This window comes from Schistosoma haematobium, chromosome ZW (genome assembly GCF_000699445.3).
Source record: "Schistosoma haematobium chromosome ZW, whole genome shotgun sequence".
Lineage (NCBI taxonomy): Eukaryota > Metazoa > Platyhelminthes > Trematoda > Strigeidida > Schistosomatidae > Schistosoma > Schistosoma haematobium.
In genome coordinates this window covers 75,551,537-75,573,457 of record NC_067195.1, presented here as the reverse complement: position 1 = coordinate 75,573,457, position 21,921 = coordinate 75,551,537, and the positions used below count along the sequence as shown (strand labels likewise).

The 21,921-nt window shown below is 30.2% G+C and overlaps 1 protein-coding gene across 2 annotated transcripts in view; it reads left to right on the top strand.

The window, feature by feature from the left end:
* The window catches only part of PRKG2_1 (cGMP-dependent protein kinase 2), a gene marked incomplete at its 3' end in the record, with an annotated part of 98,823 nt that overhangs the window by 57,725 nt on the left and 19,177 nt on the right, over positions 1-21,921 (top strand). The window contains exons 7-13 of one of the 2 annotated variants that reach the window (XM_012943999.3): positions 2,514-2,608; positions 4,172-4,240; positions 6,182-6,259; positions 8,146-8,326; positions 9,641-9,780; positions 14,587-14,676; positions 18,262-18,403. In XM_012943999.3, the coding sequence (XP_012799453.2) occupies positions 2,514-2,608; positions 4,172-4,240; positions 6,182-6,259; positions 8,146-8,326; positions 9,641-9,780; positions 14,587-14,676; positions 18,262-18,403 (795 nt within the window). Of the gene's footprint in view, positions 1-2,513; positions 2,609-4,171; positions 4,241-6,181; positions 6,260-8,145; positions 8,327-9,640; positions 9,781-14,586; positions 18,404-21,921 lie in introns of both variants that reach the window. The other variant, XM_051212317.1, reaches the window with a different exon arrangement.

Sequence of the window (21,921 nt, the reverse complement as noted above, 5' to 3'; positions counted from 1 at the left end):
CGTCTGAATAGCTACTACCTTTTGAAATGGGGATGACGGGCTGATACTTATCAGTTGAAAATATACACTTTTCATATCATTTATCTGTTCTTGGATAGAAGCAAAGTAAAAATAAAATCAGACTCATCGTGATTTTATATTTTCTTATCTTTTTTTATCAATAAAATACGGCAGTAACAATGTGTGGTCATTGTCATATGGTTTGTATATACCTAGATATATATCTTTTTCAAACCCTCAAAGATATATATATATTCTATTGTGTTGCAAGAAAAAAACTAGAGTTTAGCTAAGAAGAAAACCTATAACAGGCAATAAAAAATATCTAATCATAGTATAAATGCATTATTAATGTCTTTAGTAATCAAGTATTACAAATATCCGGTATATTTTTTACACGGTCAATAAGGACGAATAAAATATGATTTTCAAAAACTGTTAGTGATGTCAGTAGAAGTTTAAAGTATGTTTATTTTCGTTTGACTATAGATACACAAACTGAGAAAAAGAAATGACTGTATAACTGCATAGAATTACCAGGTTACTGATTAAAGTAATTAACTTCTAAATTATTGAGTTCCTTAATCAAACAATCTGATAATAGTAATGTCATAATCCATTAAACATATAAAATATGATTTGGCAACGAGTGTATGAACCTACTTACCTATTTAATAAATTACAATGATTTTAACTGTATACTCTTAATTAAACCAATACAAGTTAGATAGAAAATGATTGATCAACATTATTTTTTTAATTTAATTAAACTATACGGTGGTTTATTTATATCCATCAATTTGACTATATTAGTTAATTACTTCATATTCACAAATCAACTGTATATTCGGTTAATAAAGAAGGAAATCATCGAGCAAAGAAATTTCTTCTCAATTAGTTTTTCATCATGGCTCTACACTAATATATATATGATTTACAATAATGAAATAATACTCATCGAGTGGATACGTTACGTAATAGTTATATAATGACATATCAATTATAAATTAACATTGAGTAATTTAAATAAAGTAGATTAATAATAATCAAAGTAATTATTCGAAAATCAAGTAGTTGCTACGTTGCATAATATATAAAAAAAGAGAAGGAATTAACAAAATATTTTGACGAATGGTTAGTAGTATAGTAGTTATGTATATTCGTTGTATTATGGCAAAAATAAATTAAAAGTTTTTAAAAATAATAATTATAATTTATTGGAAATAACCGCAAATTTTAACTATCAAATATGGTATCCAAAAAAGTTGAAATTTATAACAAACTGTAAGAATATTTTCGTCAATTTAAATTACAATTAAAGTATAAACACTATCTTTCTTAAACATAAAATATAATTCTAGTTTTAATGCTCATGTATGAAAGGAAACAAATTTGAAAGAAAATTCACTGATGATCCCATAATTTACAAAATATAAAATAAACCTAAGAAATAACTTTTATTTTCATAGACTAAATTACAATTCTAAGCAAAGATCAATGACGGTTAGATGTAGAATCCAGGACAGGCGTTTCACTCCACTTAGCTACTGAGTTCAGACAGCCACTAGCTTGTACAATGTTGTGATTTTTAAATTTAATTCACATATATTGGTTGTTTGGATGTTTCTATTGATGTTTAGGATTTCACTTGACCAGTTTTATTTTGGTATATATGCATCCTCTGTGGACAGCCTTAATACTGCCAATAAATCCACCATCCATTCCTGCTTATAATCCTTATGACTTAAGGCAATATCTAGACAATCTGCACAGGATGCTTATATACTAATAAGAGACTGATCAATTGTAATCCTAAACATCAACGAGAACATCCAAACATCCAATATACATGAATTAAAATTAAACTATCATTTATTAGATTCCTTAATTGACTAATAAAATAATTTATTTTCAGTAAAATTTTTTGCACCAATAATAAAATTTAGAAATTTTTCTTATTGAATACTGTAATTATTATTTAACTAGAAAATTAAAAGTATATGTGAATTTATGGAAAATACCTTAATAATTAAATGTAACTAGACTAATTCAGAAGTCTATTGATGATAATGGTACTTAAAAATTTTTTATCAGAAGAGGGTTTTGTGGAAACTTTAGTAAGCTAATAGTTGAATTCATAAGTCAATTGAAGCTAGATTACTATGGAAAACCTGGAAGCATTGAAATGGTTGAAATTAGACAGATAGGTCCTGGGTTCGAATCTCGCTGGGCAGGATCAAGGATGCGCACTGCTGAGGAGTTCCATACTAAAACAAAACGGTCGTCCAGTACTTCCAGGTTTTCCATGGTGGTCTAGCTTCAATTAACTCATGAATTCAATTATTAAATTTAAAAACATTCACACAGAAATATTTCATTTCATTAAGTTTGTCCTGATTACTTTGATTAGAAATACAAAACATTCATAATTTTCTTTCTATTATAATTTTACAAGACACCAGTTGAACTGAATTAACTTTATTTCTTCTTCATTATTATTTTATATGAATTAGGTACGTGTTACACATACAATTGATAGAACTGATGAAACAAAAGAAATTCGTCAACTATCAGATGGAGATTGGTTTGGAGAAAGAGCATTATACACGTGAGTTTATTCCTTCAATGAAACTTATCATTTTAATTATTATACAAGTGAAAACTGATTTTCGATTGTTATTGAAATCAGATAAAGTGATACATAAATAAATTGTTTAATTTAAGTGAAATTGGACAAAATAAGCAAAACGAAATTAAATCCAAAACTCAACTGTATTGTTACCTAGTAGAAAATTCATCAAATGAACAACAAATATTCAACGTAATTTTATACAATAGAAAAAGAATGAATAATAGCATTAAGGTAAAATAAGCTAAATATAAATAAACAATAAAATGAGTGAATAGGATCTCATCACGAAGTCAGCACATATAAAATTAAGATAAGTATACATTTACTGAGTCTAAGTCCTTTATAATGTACTGAAACAAAAGTTACAAGTATGGAGATTAAGTATATGACAATAATTTATCTAGAACGATCAGGTATTTAATAAATACAATTGAAACTATAGGAAGTGGTTAATAAAACATGTATTATACGCACAAATAAGATTATTTTGTATACATATCAAATACTGTTCTGAGTTCCATTTTCACCAATCAAAGAATATATATATTAACACTGTTGGATGCCGGCTCAGTGGTCTAGAGGTTAAGCGTTCGTGTGCTAGACCGATAGGTCCTGGGCTCAAATCTCGCTGGGCAGGATCGTGGATGCGTACTACTGAGGAGTCCCATACTAGGACGAAATGGCCGTTCAGTGCTCCCAGGTTTTTCATGGTGGTCTTGCTTCGAATGACTCATGAATTAAATGTGTATATATATATATATATATATATATATAATTAGAACTCTAAAACTTGATTTACATTTCCCGATTAATCATTTTTTTATATTTGAACCATCAAAACGATTTATGTCACTAATGTTTATGTTATATGCAATTAATTCATTATTTTGATTCCTGAGTTAGAGAGGAAAAATCTTCATTGAAAAATACAGAGACCGTGTAGTAGTTAGAGGACTTGGATTTTAACCATGTTCAAGCAGTGCTTTAAATCTCTCGATTTAAACACAATGGTATCATCATAAACTCGGTAACACAAAGTATCGCTGAAAGCTGGATACATTAAATTTTATTCGGTAAATGAGTTAAAGTATATATAATAATAGCATTTATCAAATTAAAACATTTATATTAATATATACCTTTAGTGGTATGACTTTAAATAAAACCTCCCATGTTTTATACTAGTAGACATTATGAGTAGTTGAAAGCAAATAATATCAAATAGTAGCATATATCATTTCTAATAGCTATTTTCTACTACATAAAACACCCATACTTTTTAGTTCAAATACAAAAGTCACTAGTTATTAGTTCAATCACAGCATCTTAAGTGTCTTTCTCTTTTTAAACACGTACTGAAGTTGGAAATTGATATATCATTAAAGAATTCTATCACCAACATCTTTAATCTACTATTCTCCTTGATCGTGAAAAAACAAATAAATTGTATTGACATACGTTATAAAATTATCTAACTAACAGACGATATCTATATTGCAAGTATGACAGTTAATGATGAATATAATTTTATGTTTTTAGATGTGAAAAACGAAGCGCCAATGTAATATCTGCTGAAGGTGGTGTACATTTACTCTCATTGGATAGGAGGTAAATATGAGTTTATGGAAACTCTTTTTGGTCATTATGTATGTATATACTGTACGAAGATTTCGCAAATCATGTTATTGTGTAACCATCTTATGTCAGTCATCCTGGTGGATATTATTAAACACTAAATTACCAAGTTTTACATTTTGTCGGTTGTATTGGAAAATCTTACTATCATCCACATTAAAATTAAACTGACATTCTTTATGCTATTATCCCATATCTTTACTGATACTGAGTGACTAAAATGTAAATAAACAATAGTTTGTTGATGATTATTTAAATACTACTGTTAAACCATAATAATCCAATATATTTTTCTTAATCTTAATCCCTGTCATTATGTGAGGTCTGACTAAACTTCATTTGTTATTCTAACACTCTTTTGAAAGGTATCAAAGTGAAGTGAATTAATGAAATATTACATATATAAATATTATGGGAAAAAGTACTACTGTGACTTTATAGCGTACGCTTATTAGCTTTAAGTTTTAAATGTTATTATGATCTCTATGAATTATTTAGTTGAATATTACTTAAAGTTAAATCTTAATGAAATAATCCCCAAATTTATTACTATGTTTTTATGTAAAACTCTAAGGAAGTTTGTACATCTAGATTAGTTCAATATGGAAAAGATAGATTGATATTTCTGAGAAATTGTCGCTAACTTATTATTTTCTTTTACTAACCAACTGTTTGTTAAATACTTCTTACAAAATGTGCCTACCTCAACGTGCAATTTTCGCAGGTGTACAGGTAGATTGAAAGAAAGTTAGGGGCCGCTAAACTGAAATGTGCGTGAAGTCATTGAATATTGGTCTGAGCCATCTAGATAGGTGCATATTACTAGATTAGGGTCCTTGCAATAACTATAATAAACGATTAGAGACTTCAGGTGATATGATTCAGGATCATGCTTATTGGTGTAGGCACATTCACTTTTAACCATCCCTTAGATTCTAGGCTTCTTAATTATCCTAAAAATAATTTTTTTTATTACTTCACATATTCAGAATTTTTACTACTTATACTTATTCACTTACCTATGCCTATTACTCCCGATGGAGCATAGGTCACCGACCAGCATTCTCCAACCCACTCTGTCCTGAGCCTTGCTTTTTAGTTCTATCCTATTGTTGTTCATTCTTCTCATGTCTGTCTCCATTTCTCGGCGTTATGTGTCAGTGCAACTCCTTGTGTATGTGGGGCGTTTTCTTCTTCATGGCCGGAGTATAACAGAAGCTCTCCTGAAGCTAGTCTTTGTTGTCCAACCTGCGTCCAATATTTTTCACTGATTCCAAGCAACTCCAGATTGTATCTTTTCATTTCTGCAGCAATTTGAATGACTTTCCCGGTTTACCACATTGTATGAACATTCGATTTACCTGAATTAATCGTTGCTCTGGTTGTCACAAGGGGCATCAGCCTCGTGACTTCCGAAGGATCTCAGCTTTCACTATGTTGCGTCATAACTCTTCTAAATGAAAACCTAACTCTCAGGACAGAGTTTAAATGGTTTTCTGGTTAGCGTTTTTTTAGCGAGTTAGTTTTCTACGGGATGGTGTTGCTAACCCCTTGCCAAACCCTTCTCTTTTATCCGGGCTTGGGACAAGCAGTAGCCTCAGAGGTGCTTCAGGCGGAGTTACTACTTATACTGTTACTGCATTTAGCCAATTGACTAAATTTTAAAAAAAAACGAATCATCAACAATTACACTTGAAATTAATTCTAGTTTAGAATAATCACCTATTAATAATCCAGTAAACACAACTAATAACACCAAATAAAATGTTCTTTCTAATTCCAAATTTGACTAATCTCTAGTGTCTAATCTGTGTTTCCATTACCCAATAAAATCCTTTATTTAATTATTTTAAAAGAAAGACAACAAAGAAAAGTAATTTCTTCCTCCTATTTTTTTCTTTCTTTTCTTTATAGTAATTTTATTTATCTAATTGGTGATTTAAATGAATTCAAATCTAAAACGTATGATGATATCAATCGTCCATCTACTGGGTAAATAAAATTATTTCTGTCCTATAATATTAAATGTTATTTTGGTAAATTGGTTAAATGAATGTTCTTTTTTTTAAAAAAAATAATAAAGGTAAACATATGTAACTTGGCAATTGATGTAATGCTTATTGATTACTTTTTTTAATGATAACCAATATCCTTTTGTCATCTTGTTTAATTGTTAGTATCTGTTGATTGAATGTTATCAATCTATTTGTAAAAGATCATCATTCATCTAAATGACATACTATTATGATGTATTACAACTGATGTTAAATGACTGTAGTTAATTTTATAGAAATATTCTATTCTCTAATAAGAATTTTACATGACTGACCAGTTTTTTTTTATGAATAACGATTTTGAAAAATTTACACAATTCTATCTGATAAATACCAATATTATGAATGGAATCTATTTTTAGACTTAACTAGATTTATATTCGTTATAAGATCTAGTAGGATAATAATGGTATAAGGCAGTTACCTATTGAAGACCATGTAAGATGGTTTCACAATATTGAGATTTAATTGGAACTAGATATTTAAACTAGTGGTTTTAAGATTGAATACTTACTTTTAAACACAAACTTCTTGTGTTCAAATCATGGTGGGGTTGTGAATGCTCACTTCTAAGAAGTTTTTTACTAGGACGAAACAACTGTTTTATGCTATCTGGCATACGTCCTTTGAAAACATCCCAACATGTATTTTATTGCATATCTTTGTATCATAACTCTTATGTTTGCTACATTTTATTGTCTTTTCATTCCGTTTTTTAATTCAACGTCTGTTTGATGCTTCCTCTGGATTTTAGATGGTCTATTTAGCTCCCAACGTTAATTAGTTGTTATGATTGAGAAGATTTGTAGCTCAGATGTATGATTTTGATGGAGTTTTGCTCTCTGAGCTGGATGGTTTGGTCATAGGAATTATGGACAAATATAGGACCAAAAATCAAACCATTGGAAGATAAAACCAAAATAAAGAAGTAAACAATGACTGGTTTAGGGTCAACAATAACCAAAAAACATCGAGGTCTACAGGACAAGCTGTGAACCATATATGGAGAAATTCGAACACTTCACTTCTACCTGAAGTTTATGCTGATGATGTCGTTCAGAATAACGATAAAAGCTCCATGACCAAACCATCAAGCTCAGAGAATAAAACTCCATCACAATTAGTTATCATACCTGCCGATATCTATTTACATATTATGCCTATCTGACTGATCATTTCACACTTAAAGAATGTTCACTACTTTTATCAAACATCGTTCATCCACCCATAGTCATTCATTCATTCTCTCTCCAAAGTTCTATGCTGATCTCTAGAGATTAGTTATTTGTTTCTTCTAACAATGAGAAATTTGCGAAATATTTTAAGAGTATTTACAATGTTTAAATGGACCCAAATTCTTGCATATTCGGTTCGATATATTACTAATAAATGAAGGTTGGCTTAATTGATCTACTATACTTACATACCAGATTGTATTGCACATTCGATAAAACTTCTGTAGAGGTTGAATAACAAAATTAGTAAACCTTACTTGATCCATTTTAATCATTATGTAAATTTACCAAACCATAATAAGAAGTATTCACATTTTATTCATAGATTATTTCATATTGAAACATATTTTTTCTCAACCTGTATGATAAATTTACTTCATTATCCTGTCAGTAAAATCAAATATTAATTTCCCTTGATATTTGTATAATTACCGTTAATTGATTTACCCTAATCAATAGAATTAATTGTTTTTTTTGCCCAGTTTCTCTAATCTCACATATTTATCTAATGCTTCTTTTGTATTTATCTTAATTTTTTATGATAAAGTACCCGTATAAGGCAGCGTATGTTTTTATTTACATTACATAGGATAATATCAACAAATTATCAACAATCAGTAGGATATGTAGATAAAGAAGAGATTGTTAGTACTCCACAAACTGTTGAACAAATAGAATCAAAGGACTTGCTCTCTTCAGTTAAAATTGATAAAGATGATTTAGAACGAATCACAGTTCTAGGTGTTGGAGGGTTTGGATGTGTCGAATTGGTAAATTTATTATGATAATATTGTATCGTATTTTGTATATAAAATTTAACATTTTAACATTTCTATTTTCTGATTTACTATGTACATTTATAAAGTGTTGAACATGTATGTTCATTGTTTGAGCGTCCAAGACAAAATACTAGATTATATTATTCAGAACTTATTGTTAATTGTACGTGAAGATCAGTATTTTACCATAGATTCATTTTGCTTTCTATGCCTTTGTGTCATTCTCCTTGTACTTCTGAAGATGCTATATTTCAATTAAATGTTGCATTTTTCAACAATATCATATAAAACCATATGTGACAGTCTTTTTGATGTAAATACTCAATTAAATGTTTCCTCAAACGATCACCAATATAACTTGGATAACTTTGAACACGTTACACTAGATAGATCAACATCATATTCAATCTCATCATTATCTAGTTTCTAATTACTGAAAACACGGACTGATCCAATATGGTCAATCATAAGCAAAGAGGATCCATTTGCTGTGTGGTTGATAGATGTTCATTCAGTAAATAGAGTAAACAGTCTCGTGTATAAAAAAGCATTTATAACACTGTAGAATTACAGAAGAAATCCAGTATGGGCCTAAGTCCATTGAGACAATCCACAAGCATTTAAATTCAGTTCATAAAATAAGCGCTCAATTTAGTTAGATAGGTCGTAAATATGTTTCGTTCGAAAGACTTTGGAACACTTTGAACCTTTAAAGTAATTTCCCAATCATGTCTTAGCTACAAAATCATTTGACTAAATAAAATGATGGTATTGAAATATCATTAAAATTATTTTCCTCGTTAAATCCTCACATTTCTGTTGTGACTTGAGATTTGGGTTCGGTTGGGCCTACGGTAATTTATAAGTACAATAGTTATAATTATTCTACTACAAACGGAATTAATTGTGAAATGATGGTACCACACAACTGATATACAACATTTCAGCATTAATTCAGATTGGCGAAGAAATACAGAAGGAAGCTGGGAATTTAAGTAAACGTAATATTCAGGAAGACACTTTTGAGGTAGAACAACTCTATATAGATAGTAACAAAACATGACATTGGAATATAATAAAATTGACAAACTTTCAGTAGAAGCGATCGATTAGATAATATTAGAAATTAGTATAGAAATAGGAACCAGAAGAATGTTATCGAGGTTATCTTTCAAACAAATGGATTAACATTAAATAACAAAAAAATTACAACTTGAAATTTCCCTAGTAATCGCACACTGTATATAGACTATTTAATTATATAATTATCAAGACAGTATATTTTATTTACTATATTTTATTAAGGTTGTTTGGACAAAAAACAGAAATAAAACATTTGCATTAAAACGTATGAAAAAACAGCATATTGTCCATACACGTCAACAAGAGCACATTTGTTCAGAAAGACAAATAATGTTAGAACTTCGATGTCCATTTATTTGTCGGTAAGTAAATATAAATTTTAATTTATAAGAAATTTTATCATATTTTGTTTATACTAGAGAATTTCTGCAATAAAGTAAATATAAGCATTTGTTTAATAGTTAGTATCTTTTAATTTTTGTCATATATTTGATTCATAATAATAATAATAATAATAATAATAATGTTAATAGTAATAATAATAATATGGAACTTTCTGTTCTCTAATTATCTTTTGAAATTTTTTTGATTGAGATCATGAACTGATTGATGTTAGACCACTGTTGAAAACCTTGAAGCACTGAAAGGCCGTTTCGTCCCATTGTGGGACTCCTCAGCAGTGCGCGTCCACGATCCCGCCTGCGGGATTCAAACTCAGGGCCTTCAGTCTTGCGCGCGAACGCCTAACCTACTGAGCCGGCATCCAATGATGTTAATGTCTAACCTCAACCAATCCACGAAATTGCGTCACCACCTTCCATTGTAACTAGGTAGATACCTGTCTCTGCCCAAGACGAATTAGCTCCACTGGTCACGGCTTCTCACTAGAACTCCGAGAATTCCTTCACGAAGCTAGTTACTATTGAGCACATGTTAATTATCAGTATAAGGGTTGTGGAGATTATTATCAAAAACTTAATAATCTCCACAACCCCTATACTGATATCCCTTGAAAAATATGTTTTGTTTGAATTATTGAAATAAAAATCGATACTGACCACTTTACAGTCATAGAAGTCAATCAAATAGTGTTGGTTTATCAAGGAGTAATTTTTTTGCAAATGACCTAATTAAAACTGGACCATTATTCAAATAGACTGTTAGGCCTTTCAAAACTAGTTTATAGAATTTCATCCAGAATATGAATAAAACATTTTTGAAAATAACATTGACTTATTTTAATATTTATCAATAATCTTTTAACTTCAGTAGTATAGGATGTGATATAAATGTACATTCTTCCTAAATCCCGCTGTTCATATTAGTACGATGAATGTAGACTAAAAAATTCAAAGCTAACAGTGTCATCAAATAATGTCGATGACAGTGAAAACGGAACATAAAAAATCTAGTTCACGAAACAATGATTAAACCAGAAAACGTAAATTGTGAGATAATATTGAAACTATGGATTTAGTTGTAGATGAAGAATGAATGTATCTTTATCATTCTGATCGATTTCAAGCTAATATCACGTATTGTGTACAATAGTTAGAATTTTTGTTCAACTGCAAGTAATAATTGTGGATTTACGCATTAATTTTAAAATGTTTACTGTTTTATATGAAAGAAATATTTTGTTTCATTTAATAACTCTATCATAAAACATTCCCCATACTTTGAAAATACAAAATATAACAGTGTATTATATGCATTTATGAACATAGTTACGGCATTGGACATTCAATTATCATTTGTGCCATCTGCCATTTGTTAGTCCGTATAATTACTACTCCGTGTAACTGGTTATTTCTAACTGTTATATCATGACTTCTCTGAAAATTACTGATAATTTATTAACTAGAAAATGTATTAGACAGTTTAATTAGTTGAATTTAAGTGTTTTGTTATTTTCTATCATTACAGTCTATCTAATATAGTGAAGTCAGTATATTCATTACTGAAAATGATTTATTCAAATAAACACTTTTTAAAAATTTTTAGTTGATTTAATAAAACTACTGAATGTTTTGAATGTTCTTAACAATGGATCTATAAGTTTTATAAGTTATGTATTCAATAGTTGTTAATTCTTATTCATTTCATTCGGTTCTTACTCATTCAATTTATGTACGTCCATGTATGATATCATTTCAAAATAACAAAACATACTTTCTCGAAATTAAAAGTGACGGCATATTAGATGTATCTTTATGAGAGCTACAGACATAATTTTGCACTCAACGCAAATCGAATGTTTTTTATAGTAATTGTAGAAAACTATATGACTGTAGATTTACAATCGGTTACACCTAAAGTGATATTAACGAATTAACTGAGTAATGGCTGTTTTTGAAAACGGATTTATTGACTTAAAGTCTCAATAAACGGTTGTCTCAAGACAGAAAAACTGGGCAGAAACGAATTAGAAAAATGACACTTATATATACAAAATGTTTAGCTCGAAAATGAGCATGATTAAAAAGGTTGATCAATATGAGAAGTCATCCCATAGCTATCAACCTTGCTTCATACCACTCACATCATTTATCGATCATTATGCAAGTGGGGATGAATTGATTCTGAACAGACATAGGGTTAAAACTGTGATATGGAAGTTAAGTGGTCCAAACTATTTTTTTATGTCACAAATGTTCAAGCCTAATAATGACTGTTTAAATTGCTTAAAATTTTAATAAACGTTTACTAGTTGTAACCTATACGTCATTCAATTAGCATACTATAAAGTAAATCTCAGGTCAAATAATTTCCTTTTTTCTTACTTGAGTTGAGTACTTGAAATGTAGATATCAACTAAGAAGTCAGTGTAGGAAGCATTTAACGTACAGATATCACAGCAATTTAAAACACGTATCAACTTACAATATGTATATATACAGCGGAATACACTGTAACTATTTATTACAGTCATTCATCTCTAATAATAAGATATAATACTAACTAGTATTAGATTTCAAAATACACTTTATGAAACTACCAAATGAATAGAAAAGTAAAACATTAGGTTATGCTAGTTTCAGTTGAAACAACAATTAGCCGAATATTTAGCCTGGGAATTTAAAATGAATATAATTAACACATTGATATATGTATTTTTAATAACAATATTATTCGTGGATTGGTTGAGGCTAGACATTAACACCGTTGGATACCGGCTCAGTGGTTCAGTAGGTTAAGCGTTCGCGCGCGAGACTGAAGGCCCTGGGTTCGAATCCCGCGAGCGGGATCGTGGATGCGCGCTGCTGAGGAGTCCCACAATGGGACGAAACGGCCTTCCAGTGCTTTCAGGTTTTCAATGGTGGTCTAGCACTAATCGATTCATCATCCCAATCAAAAATAATATTACTGGTCTAAGAATAATTCATATAGACATTGACAACGAAATTTATGTAGTAATTTTTCTGAAATCCAATTTTTCAGTTAGAGGATTAAAATGAAAATTTTAATTAATAATTTATTTCTAAGGTCAAGATACTAACTATTTCCCTTTGAGATTTAAACTAAAATCATATTAATTCAATTAAAATCAAGACAGTGCGTATAGAATATAACGAAATAACTAGGGGCTATGTTTAGAGAGAGAGAAAAAACATACTAAGTAGACGAAATAATGATTCATTAACATTCTGCTTCTCTCTTGGTTTTGAATCAAAATGTACCAGTATTTTTCTTCTGTAATTGACCAATCTACCCAAGTGTATGATAACTAGAATTTCTTGTTTTAAATATATATATGGTATAAATGATAGAAACAGCTTACTTTCTTTACTAAAAGAAAAATAGTCTTTGAAAGCTTTCTGAGTATGATGTTCCATGTTAAATTGATACAGACGGATACGATGTGTTTGAAAAATACATTAAAAACTAACTATAATTGTGCAGAGAACATTTTAAAAAATATTATGACACAAAAATCATTCCTTTAGAAGTAAATATGTAAGAGAAAGATTGCATATAGAGATATAGTACAAGAAGAAAAAAATTGGTTCGTAGAAAGAAAGATGTGAAGCGATTTTAATCTCTTAGTTTAAGGGAAGACAGGGAGTGTATACACCGACGCCATTGTGGTCGATTCTGAGCCATGTCACCAAGAGTCTCCAACCATTGGTTACGACAGTATTTCACTGCCTGTTAACAATAAGTCAAGACAGTAAGATATGTATTAATTTTAACTTGATTTATCCACGGTCAGGATTGTGATTTTATCAGGAGAAACATTTTGTCATTTGTTGACATCTACCAAGCAGATACAGGAATATATGCTGATTGTCTGTGAATATCCAATGCCAAAAAAAGTAGCTTAATGATCATATTACTTGGCATAACTAACATCTTGAATATCGATTACTTACCACTTGTCAAAGTGCTCACATAACAAGAGTTGTGTCAAATGATATGACGTCTTTAAAAATTGGGCATTTTTGATTAGTTTCATTGTATGAAGTAACTCGATAATCTTTTAACTATATAATCAAATCTAACATTTAGCAATAAAATCAATTCAAAATTCTGTTCCAGAATCTTACTTAGTAACACTAACCGAACCGTCTTCACTAATGATCACAGATAAAACAACAAATCCAAGTTATATTACAGGTGGATTTTGTTTAGGTCCTGGGTTCGAATCTCGTGGGGGGGCGGGATCGTGGATGCGCACTGCCGAGGAGTCCCATACTAGGAAGAAACAGTCGTCCAGTGCTTCCAGGTTTTACATGGTGGTCTAGCTTCAATTGACTCATGATTCCAACTATTGGAATCAATAATTACTGAGATTAGATTGTTCAGGTTTTAATGTGTCGTTTAGTTTTATTTTTTCTACTATTTAATAAGTTAGTTTTAGCTTTGAAATAGAATGTTTAAAAGTGCTCCTGAACTACTGGAAATTTTCGAAAATAAAATGTCCAGGAAATTGAATTTATTCATTCAGTTGATTTCTACTGGTAAAAAATTACAGGTTATAATAGATTAGCATTGTTATTTATTAATGACATCAATCTGTTTCAGTACTGTCCCATACATTACAAACAAGCTTTCTTATAACATATTACAATATGATATACACAATTTTATATTTGTTATTCATATATTTTCAATGTTGAATGTTTCTAATCTTTGTTCATAGTTTTCCTATACTTTCACTATTTTAGACTTTACTGTACATATAAAGATAATAAATTTGTATACATGCTGTTGGAAGCTTGTTTAGGTGGTGAATTATGGACAGTTTTACGAAATAAGTGAGTAAATATTTTGTTAAATTTGTCTTCTTTATGAGTTAATATCTCTTTTATAACAGATAATACTACATATAAATACAAATACATATATATAGTCTATTAGTAATCAGTAGTGGGTTTTTATTAGCCCTTAGTTCAGATTGCATTCTATTGATCAGGTTGCAATGTATCCATAAATCTGAATGACTCTACACCGCATATATTATATCTGGTGTTAGGCGGTTTTATATAATGTCTCAAACTGTATGGCTAAGTGATATACGCTCGAATCAGATAGGAAAAACCAGTTCCCTCAAGACTACAGACATACTTTTCTGAACACAAAACCTATTTTTAGGGTTTCCTACTGAATGACTTCAGCTATCTAACACTAAAATATAGAGCATTCAGAATACTGGCCGCATTGAAACATGGGCTATAGAATTAGATTAGCACTAAAGAGCAGACTATTCGGCGATCAAGCGACGAGTATATACACATTTATTTCTAACACCTTGTTAAATAGTAGTCCATTTGGAGTTAGATTTCATCATGGGTTGATTGTAGATAAGAAGTTATTAAAAGGTAGTTAATACTAGGTCAACTCAATCATCTTTTCGAAAGTGAGGCAGTAGTAGTTACCCACCGATATCATTAGATGATGATTCTATATTACAAATTAGTTGATGCTGAAAATATGATCCGTTGAATTTCAACTCGGTATAATTAATATTAGATTAAAAGAATTTTTATTTGATAATTCATCTGATTATGACTAGTGTTGTTCTGTCATTAATTAGATATGTGAAAAGTTCACAGTAGGTTATATATGAAAACATTGTAGAAAGAATATTCAGTGTTAATAATTAACAAGAGTACAAATTTATTTGATAGAATCAATTATTAACTAACTGATTACTTTTAATTGAATTGATAATGCAAAATGCAAAGAGAAAAATAGGCGATAAAAAAGTAGGTGAAGGTTAAATAAGATATTTATTAATTTTTGTATCAGAACAGATGGGAATGTATTTAGATTATTACAAATCATCATTGTAATCTACCATTAAAGGTTCAGAAATAACGAATTCATGTAAGAACTATTGTCTAAATTTAGTCAGATAGTTTCACAGCATTCAGGTGTCGAGTTGATGTGACACATTAAGCAGGGAGAATGTATTTGTAAAATTTCAGAGAATGAATTCCAAGTACATCTAACATTTCACTTGACAATCTGGTTCAAGCTTTTCAACGAAATACAATCAAATATCAAGATTATCAAATATAAATATGTATATGGTTCTCTGGTTAACTGTATACTAAATAGGTTATTCAATCACGTTAACACCGTTTAAAGTAAGAATTTACTTTAATGTGTATGAAACATGTGATTTGAAACGAGAATTATGTTAAAATAATAGATTGTTTGTATTGTGTGTAAGTGGATCTGAGTTGTAAGAAGCAATTTCATTCACTATTTATCGCCTCATTAATTCATTATCTTCCAATGAAGCGATAAATAATTAAATACTGATGAAAGATACTGACTATTAAAAACGTATACAATGTTTTGACTAAGTACAATTTGAATATATGTTAGAGAGATATTTATTTTAATATTGCAGAAATTATGCTGAAAATTATGTACTATAAAGAAATTTCTAGTATTATGTAAAGGTATTACTACTATTTCTAATACATCTACATGTGATCTCATTGGAAAATAGTTTTTCAAGATTACGCTTTCATATGAATGTAAAATAAGGAAAAAGATTTGTTTTGCAAATCAACGATTCTCTAGACTGTTGATTATTAACTGTATTCGTGAATTGGTTGAAGTTAGACATTAATACCGTTGGATGCTCGCGGGACTGATAGATCATGGGTTCGAATCTCGTGGGGCGAGATCGTGAATGCGCACTGCTGAGAAGTCTCATACTAAGATGAAACAGCCGTCCAGTGCTTCCAAGTTTTCCATAGTGATCTAGCTTTATTCAACTCGTGAATTCAATTAATAAACTCTATTTAGCTCAATAATTATTTTATAAAGCGTGTTATGGTCATTTTGATTCAGTGTTCACTTTGACCATTTTGCCAAGTTTAACGTAGATTATTCGTCAAGTAAATTATCAATAATTCATTTGAGGTGATATACTTGGATGAGTCTAATTGACAAAAAAGTAGTAATAGTAATAATATTTCAAAAGAAGGTTATTAGGGTTTGCTTTACTTAGTTTGTTTTTCAGTTCGTAATACTTCATTCTTTTAGCGATGGTGCTAAATTTTTTATGGAGTTTAATCCAAAATAATATTCAGAAAAATAAAAACAATTTACTATATCTTTCAAATAAGAAAAATAAGTTTTTGTCTTTCTGTTGGTTTCAAAACGTTATTGAGATTACAAATCAAACTAACTTGGGTAAACATTGGAAACTAGTAAGCACTGGATAGCTGCTTTATTCTATTATGGGACTCCTGAACAGTGTGGATCCACGATCTAGACACCGGGTGTAGAATCTATAATCTTCATCTCCCAAATTAACAGTTTAGCCGTCAGAACATTAAACAGGCACTTGATGGTTTACATGTCTAAATTCAATTAATCCACGGGATAATGCAACGATATTCCATTGTCTTTGGTGGGTAAGTGTCTCACACCTGACACAGTTAGACTACTCTGGTCATGGGTGCTCAGCAGAACTCTAGGAATTACATCATGATATTAGCCACTAGTTAGCATGTGATAATAATTACTCTTATACTTATTTTAGGATCCCCACTCAACTTTCGTATCTTATATTTTATAAATAAGACAAATTAACGAACCAAGTGAGAGATGCTAGTGGAATACAATATTATTTATGAATCAACTTTACTTAACACTAATAATAGTGGAATTACAGTAGTTATTGTCAAGTGATTATTTAGTGAATGTTACTTTCTACGGCGATGAGAACTAGTGATTACTCTTATAGCTGGACTGATTACTAAAGCAAATTATATGAATTTATGTTTTAGGGGTAAAATGGTCAAGATAGAACATCTTTCTACGATTGTAAACATAATCTCTTAGTTACTATCTCTAAGAATAAAACATAGATAGTATACCAATACTGGATTATTTCGAACATAAAGTAAATAAGTTATCATATGCTTAGGAAAATAAATGAACGTGTTTATGTCATCCTGTACAACTAACGAGTCTTTTGTGAATAAAATCTTCATTTTGCTCAGTCTTTTTGTCATCACTTGATGCCTGCGTAGACGACTTGTTATATTAATCAGTTTCCTAGAGGTAATCATTGTCATTATTACCAAGTTCCTTGTTTTAACGAAATTCTACTGTTTTACATTACTGTAATCAAACGTATGTTTCAAATCCCATAGAAGCATAGTTCTAGGCTGAATAACTTACTAATACTGTCTCTATTTACATCATTTTATGGATCGAGTTCAAATAAGTTCTAGAACCTTGCTGATAATGAATAAAATCTGACATAAATGTACCAAATAGGGATTTTTGTCAATTTATCTTAAAGATAATCTATTTAAAATATATAAACATACAATTTAAAAAATGGTTCCTGTTTTTTTTAACTCTTCAAGAGGTCGATTTGATGATGTTATGACACGTTTTGTGGTTGCTTGTGTTTTGGAAGCGTTCACTTATTTACACACACAAGGCATATTATATAGAGATTTAAAACCAGAAAATTTACTTCTTGACCATAAAGGTTATGTGAAATTAGTAAGTTATTCATTTTTAATTGAATTTATGTATTAAATGAATATTGTAGTAAATATTGTCACATTTTTGTTTCTTAACTTTCATAACCAGTTTTACCGAATATATCTTATAATGTATTTAGTTTGATGATACATTTTAACTAATAGTAAAGTATCAGAAGCAGTTTTGTGGATATTATAGTAATTTCAATAGGTGAGATCATGAGTCAGTTGAAGCTAGACCACCATAGAAAACTTGGAAGCACTGGACGACCATTTCGTTCTAGCATGGGACTCCTCGGCAGTGCGCATCCATGATCCCGCCCTGCGAGATTCGAACCCACGACCTATCGGTCTCGCGCACAGACACGTAGCCTCTAGACCACTGAGCCGGTATCCAACGGTGTTAATGTCTAACTTCAACTAATCCACGAAATTGAGCGACACATAGAAAAGTTATCATTCTAGTAGATAAACAGACAGATCAAGAGTTGGAATAAATTAGTATCACTATTCAAATCGATTTATAATATTATTAGAAATTATTAAGACGAAATCAAAATATTGGATAGGTAATGTAAACAAAATGATTCTTAAATGAAATGGATAAACATACTTGTAATGTTGTATCATTTAATGAAAGTAGGTTTTATCAGTAAATTGATAATTCCTATATTTATTTTAGTGTAAATTAGCAATCCGCAAGGTGATTATTTTCAATTTAAAGTCCATAATAATGGGGATAAACTAGTTTGCAGTTTGACCAACTTATCATACATATATTAATGCAGTTAGTTCTGACTCATATCGTTTTTTGTGGGTTACAGATAATACTAATCTGTCGAAACTTATATCGGCGAAACGAGTTCTGAATTTACAATCCGTTGGTTAAAATCTGAATGTTCAAATTAATTAACTACCACTAACTCAATGTGTAGATATAATCTATGTAGACGTCAACGGAGTGCTATACTTAATGGCACCAAGAGCATCTTGGAAATTACTTATTCCAATCTATCAGCCCCTGAAGATTATTTCTAATTCTTAAATTTTATCTTCAAATCGAATTAAAATTAGACTGATACTTGTTAGAACATTGGGCTACTTTTCGCTTTTGCTAATAACATATTTACCCGAAATGATATTCGATGCATAAATGTTAGAGGTTATACGATTCACTACATTTTATTTCTATTTTTGTTATTTGTAATTACCTTTCTGAATAAACCTGCACTAGGATACTGTGAAGAATCAAGGTTATAAGTTAAAGCTGGAGGTTAAGGTTAGGAATTAGAGTTAGGATTTTCACTACAAACCGATATCAACTATAATGCCAAAATGTTATTTAGTTATATTTATGGATGAGTTTCGTACCAAAATTCAACACCTACTGTCTCAAACCTCATTGGTTCGTTCATATATATATAATACTCCGACCCTTAAATTAATCAGGAGTTTATCTAAAGACTAATCACTGTCTGGTAAATAGTCAACATCAAGTTCATCCCATTTATTTTAATACGGTTGGAAATATTTATTTTATAATGGAAAATGCGACTATTATTCAGTCGAAGAGTAGTTAGTTCAATCTGGATGACTATTTCGAGTGTATACTTATACAACATTACAGAATAGAAGAAAATAATCGACCAGTAATCTTAATTTCTTTAGATTTAATCAACCGATGATTATGCTTGATCAGTACTTTTTGGATACAAATGAACTAATCAGTTGGTAAAATTCTTTCCAACTTTATACTATGAGTTAAATTAGGTTTCCAATGAAACTAAGCATTAATTAATCATCTAGGCGCCGTTATTAAAATTAAAATAATTAAACAACAGAATATCCGACAAACACTTTTTTTTAATACTTTGATGTTACTATTTAGTGTATATTTTTGACGATAATGCTTGTTATAAAACAATCTTGTATTCAATTATTTTATACATCTTTATCTATTAAATCAATCCTAATGCCCCTGGTGATAATGATCAATTGTGACTGAGATAAAATTTCTAATTTCTCTGTCAAACTTTAGTAAACTTATATAATCTTGACAAAATTTTCTTCCTTATTAATTTGATCGATCATTGCACAATTTGTCGCACATATATCTTTCAGTTAAATCACATTTAATGCAAATTTAATTGTTTTCCATTTATAAATGATAATAGTAATAATGATAATAATGCTATAAATAGAGATAAATTCATTAAAATGACTTAAAAATTGTTTCATTCATCTTAAAATGAAGATAATAAACTTTAAAAACAAACATATAAAATGTAAGTGAATAAGCTCAATCTCATGCTCTTTCTCTCCCTCTGTGAGTCTGAGTGTGTATGTGTATGTCTCTTTAGTTCAATTAATTTCATCTGAAAATCAATAATGAGTAGTAGATCGGCAGGAAAAATCAAATAACTAAAAAGTTTTCTTTTAACAAAAGTATTTAATAAATATCATTTTTTTTAAATGATTTCATTTGTGTTAAATGTAGGGGAAAAAATAGATGGTTTTATTTGATAGTTAAACATCAATCAAATAAGCAGAGATGAATGATGGCTAGCAGTGGAATCCAGGACGCGCATTTCGTCCTATTTGGGACTCGTCAACGGGATGTACCTGCATCCAAGAGATAATGTTTACTCCGGGAATTCAACCCGGTATTGTTCGCTTCAATCGCTATCTCGTTATCCACTTAGCTACTGAATTCAGATAGTTATCAGCTTGTACGATGAGTCAACCTGCCTACGAAAATTTAAAATCTATACATTTCTTGCTTAATATTTTACAAAAATCCATTTAATAGTACGATAAACTGACCAATTATGTAATGTAATACATAAATAATCAGTTTTAGAATATTTTTAACTAATTTATCCAGGTTATATCAAACTGTGCAGTAAAATGAAGTAGTTTTGAATATTTTGCATTTTGTTTTTACAAATGCCCTGGCACGACCGAGAGTGGAGAGAGTTAGCTCTCCCCTCTCGAAATGCTCTCACATGGCCACATGCATATAACCACTGCCAGGGAAGTTCTTCTCACTTCATCCTCGCGGCGGGGGTGTTGGTCACAAAACTGAAAGGACGAAACGTGAATGTTCGGTGATTAAACCGGGTTGGTGGATATGAAGGATCAACCTAAGGGAGTTGGAAAACTCTGATTCCAAACCAATGATGCACATGGACTCCAGGATCCTGAAGGAACAAATGGCGTATGAACCCATTATTGGTCACCAGCTACCATGGGACTGCGTCTACTAACTACTCTCTTGTGGATTAGACCTGTAGGTCAAAGGCTCGGGGCATGGCCCCCTGAGGAAACCACCTGCTTTGGTCTGGGCACCCGGGGAGTATCACAGCTCACACACAAATCGAATGACGAGGTGTGGCGCATATGTATTCGATGCCCCTTTGTCCCAATATTTATCTGTTCAAATAAATAAATAAATCACACTGATCCTGGAAGATATTGATATTTCCATTGAAATTCTGAAATAGTACTTTAGAAAAGAAGTTAACTGGATTTTAAATT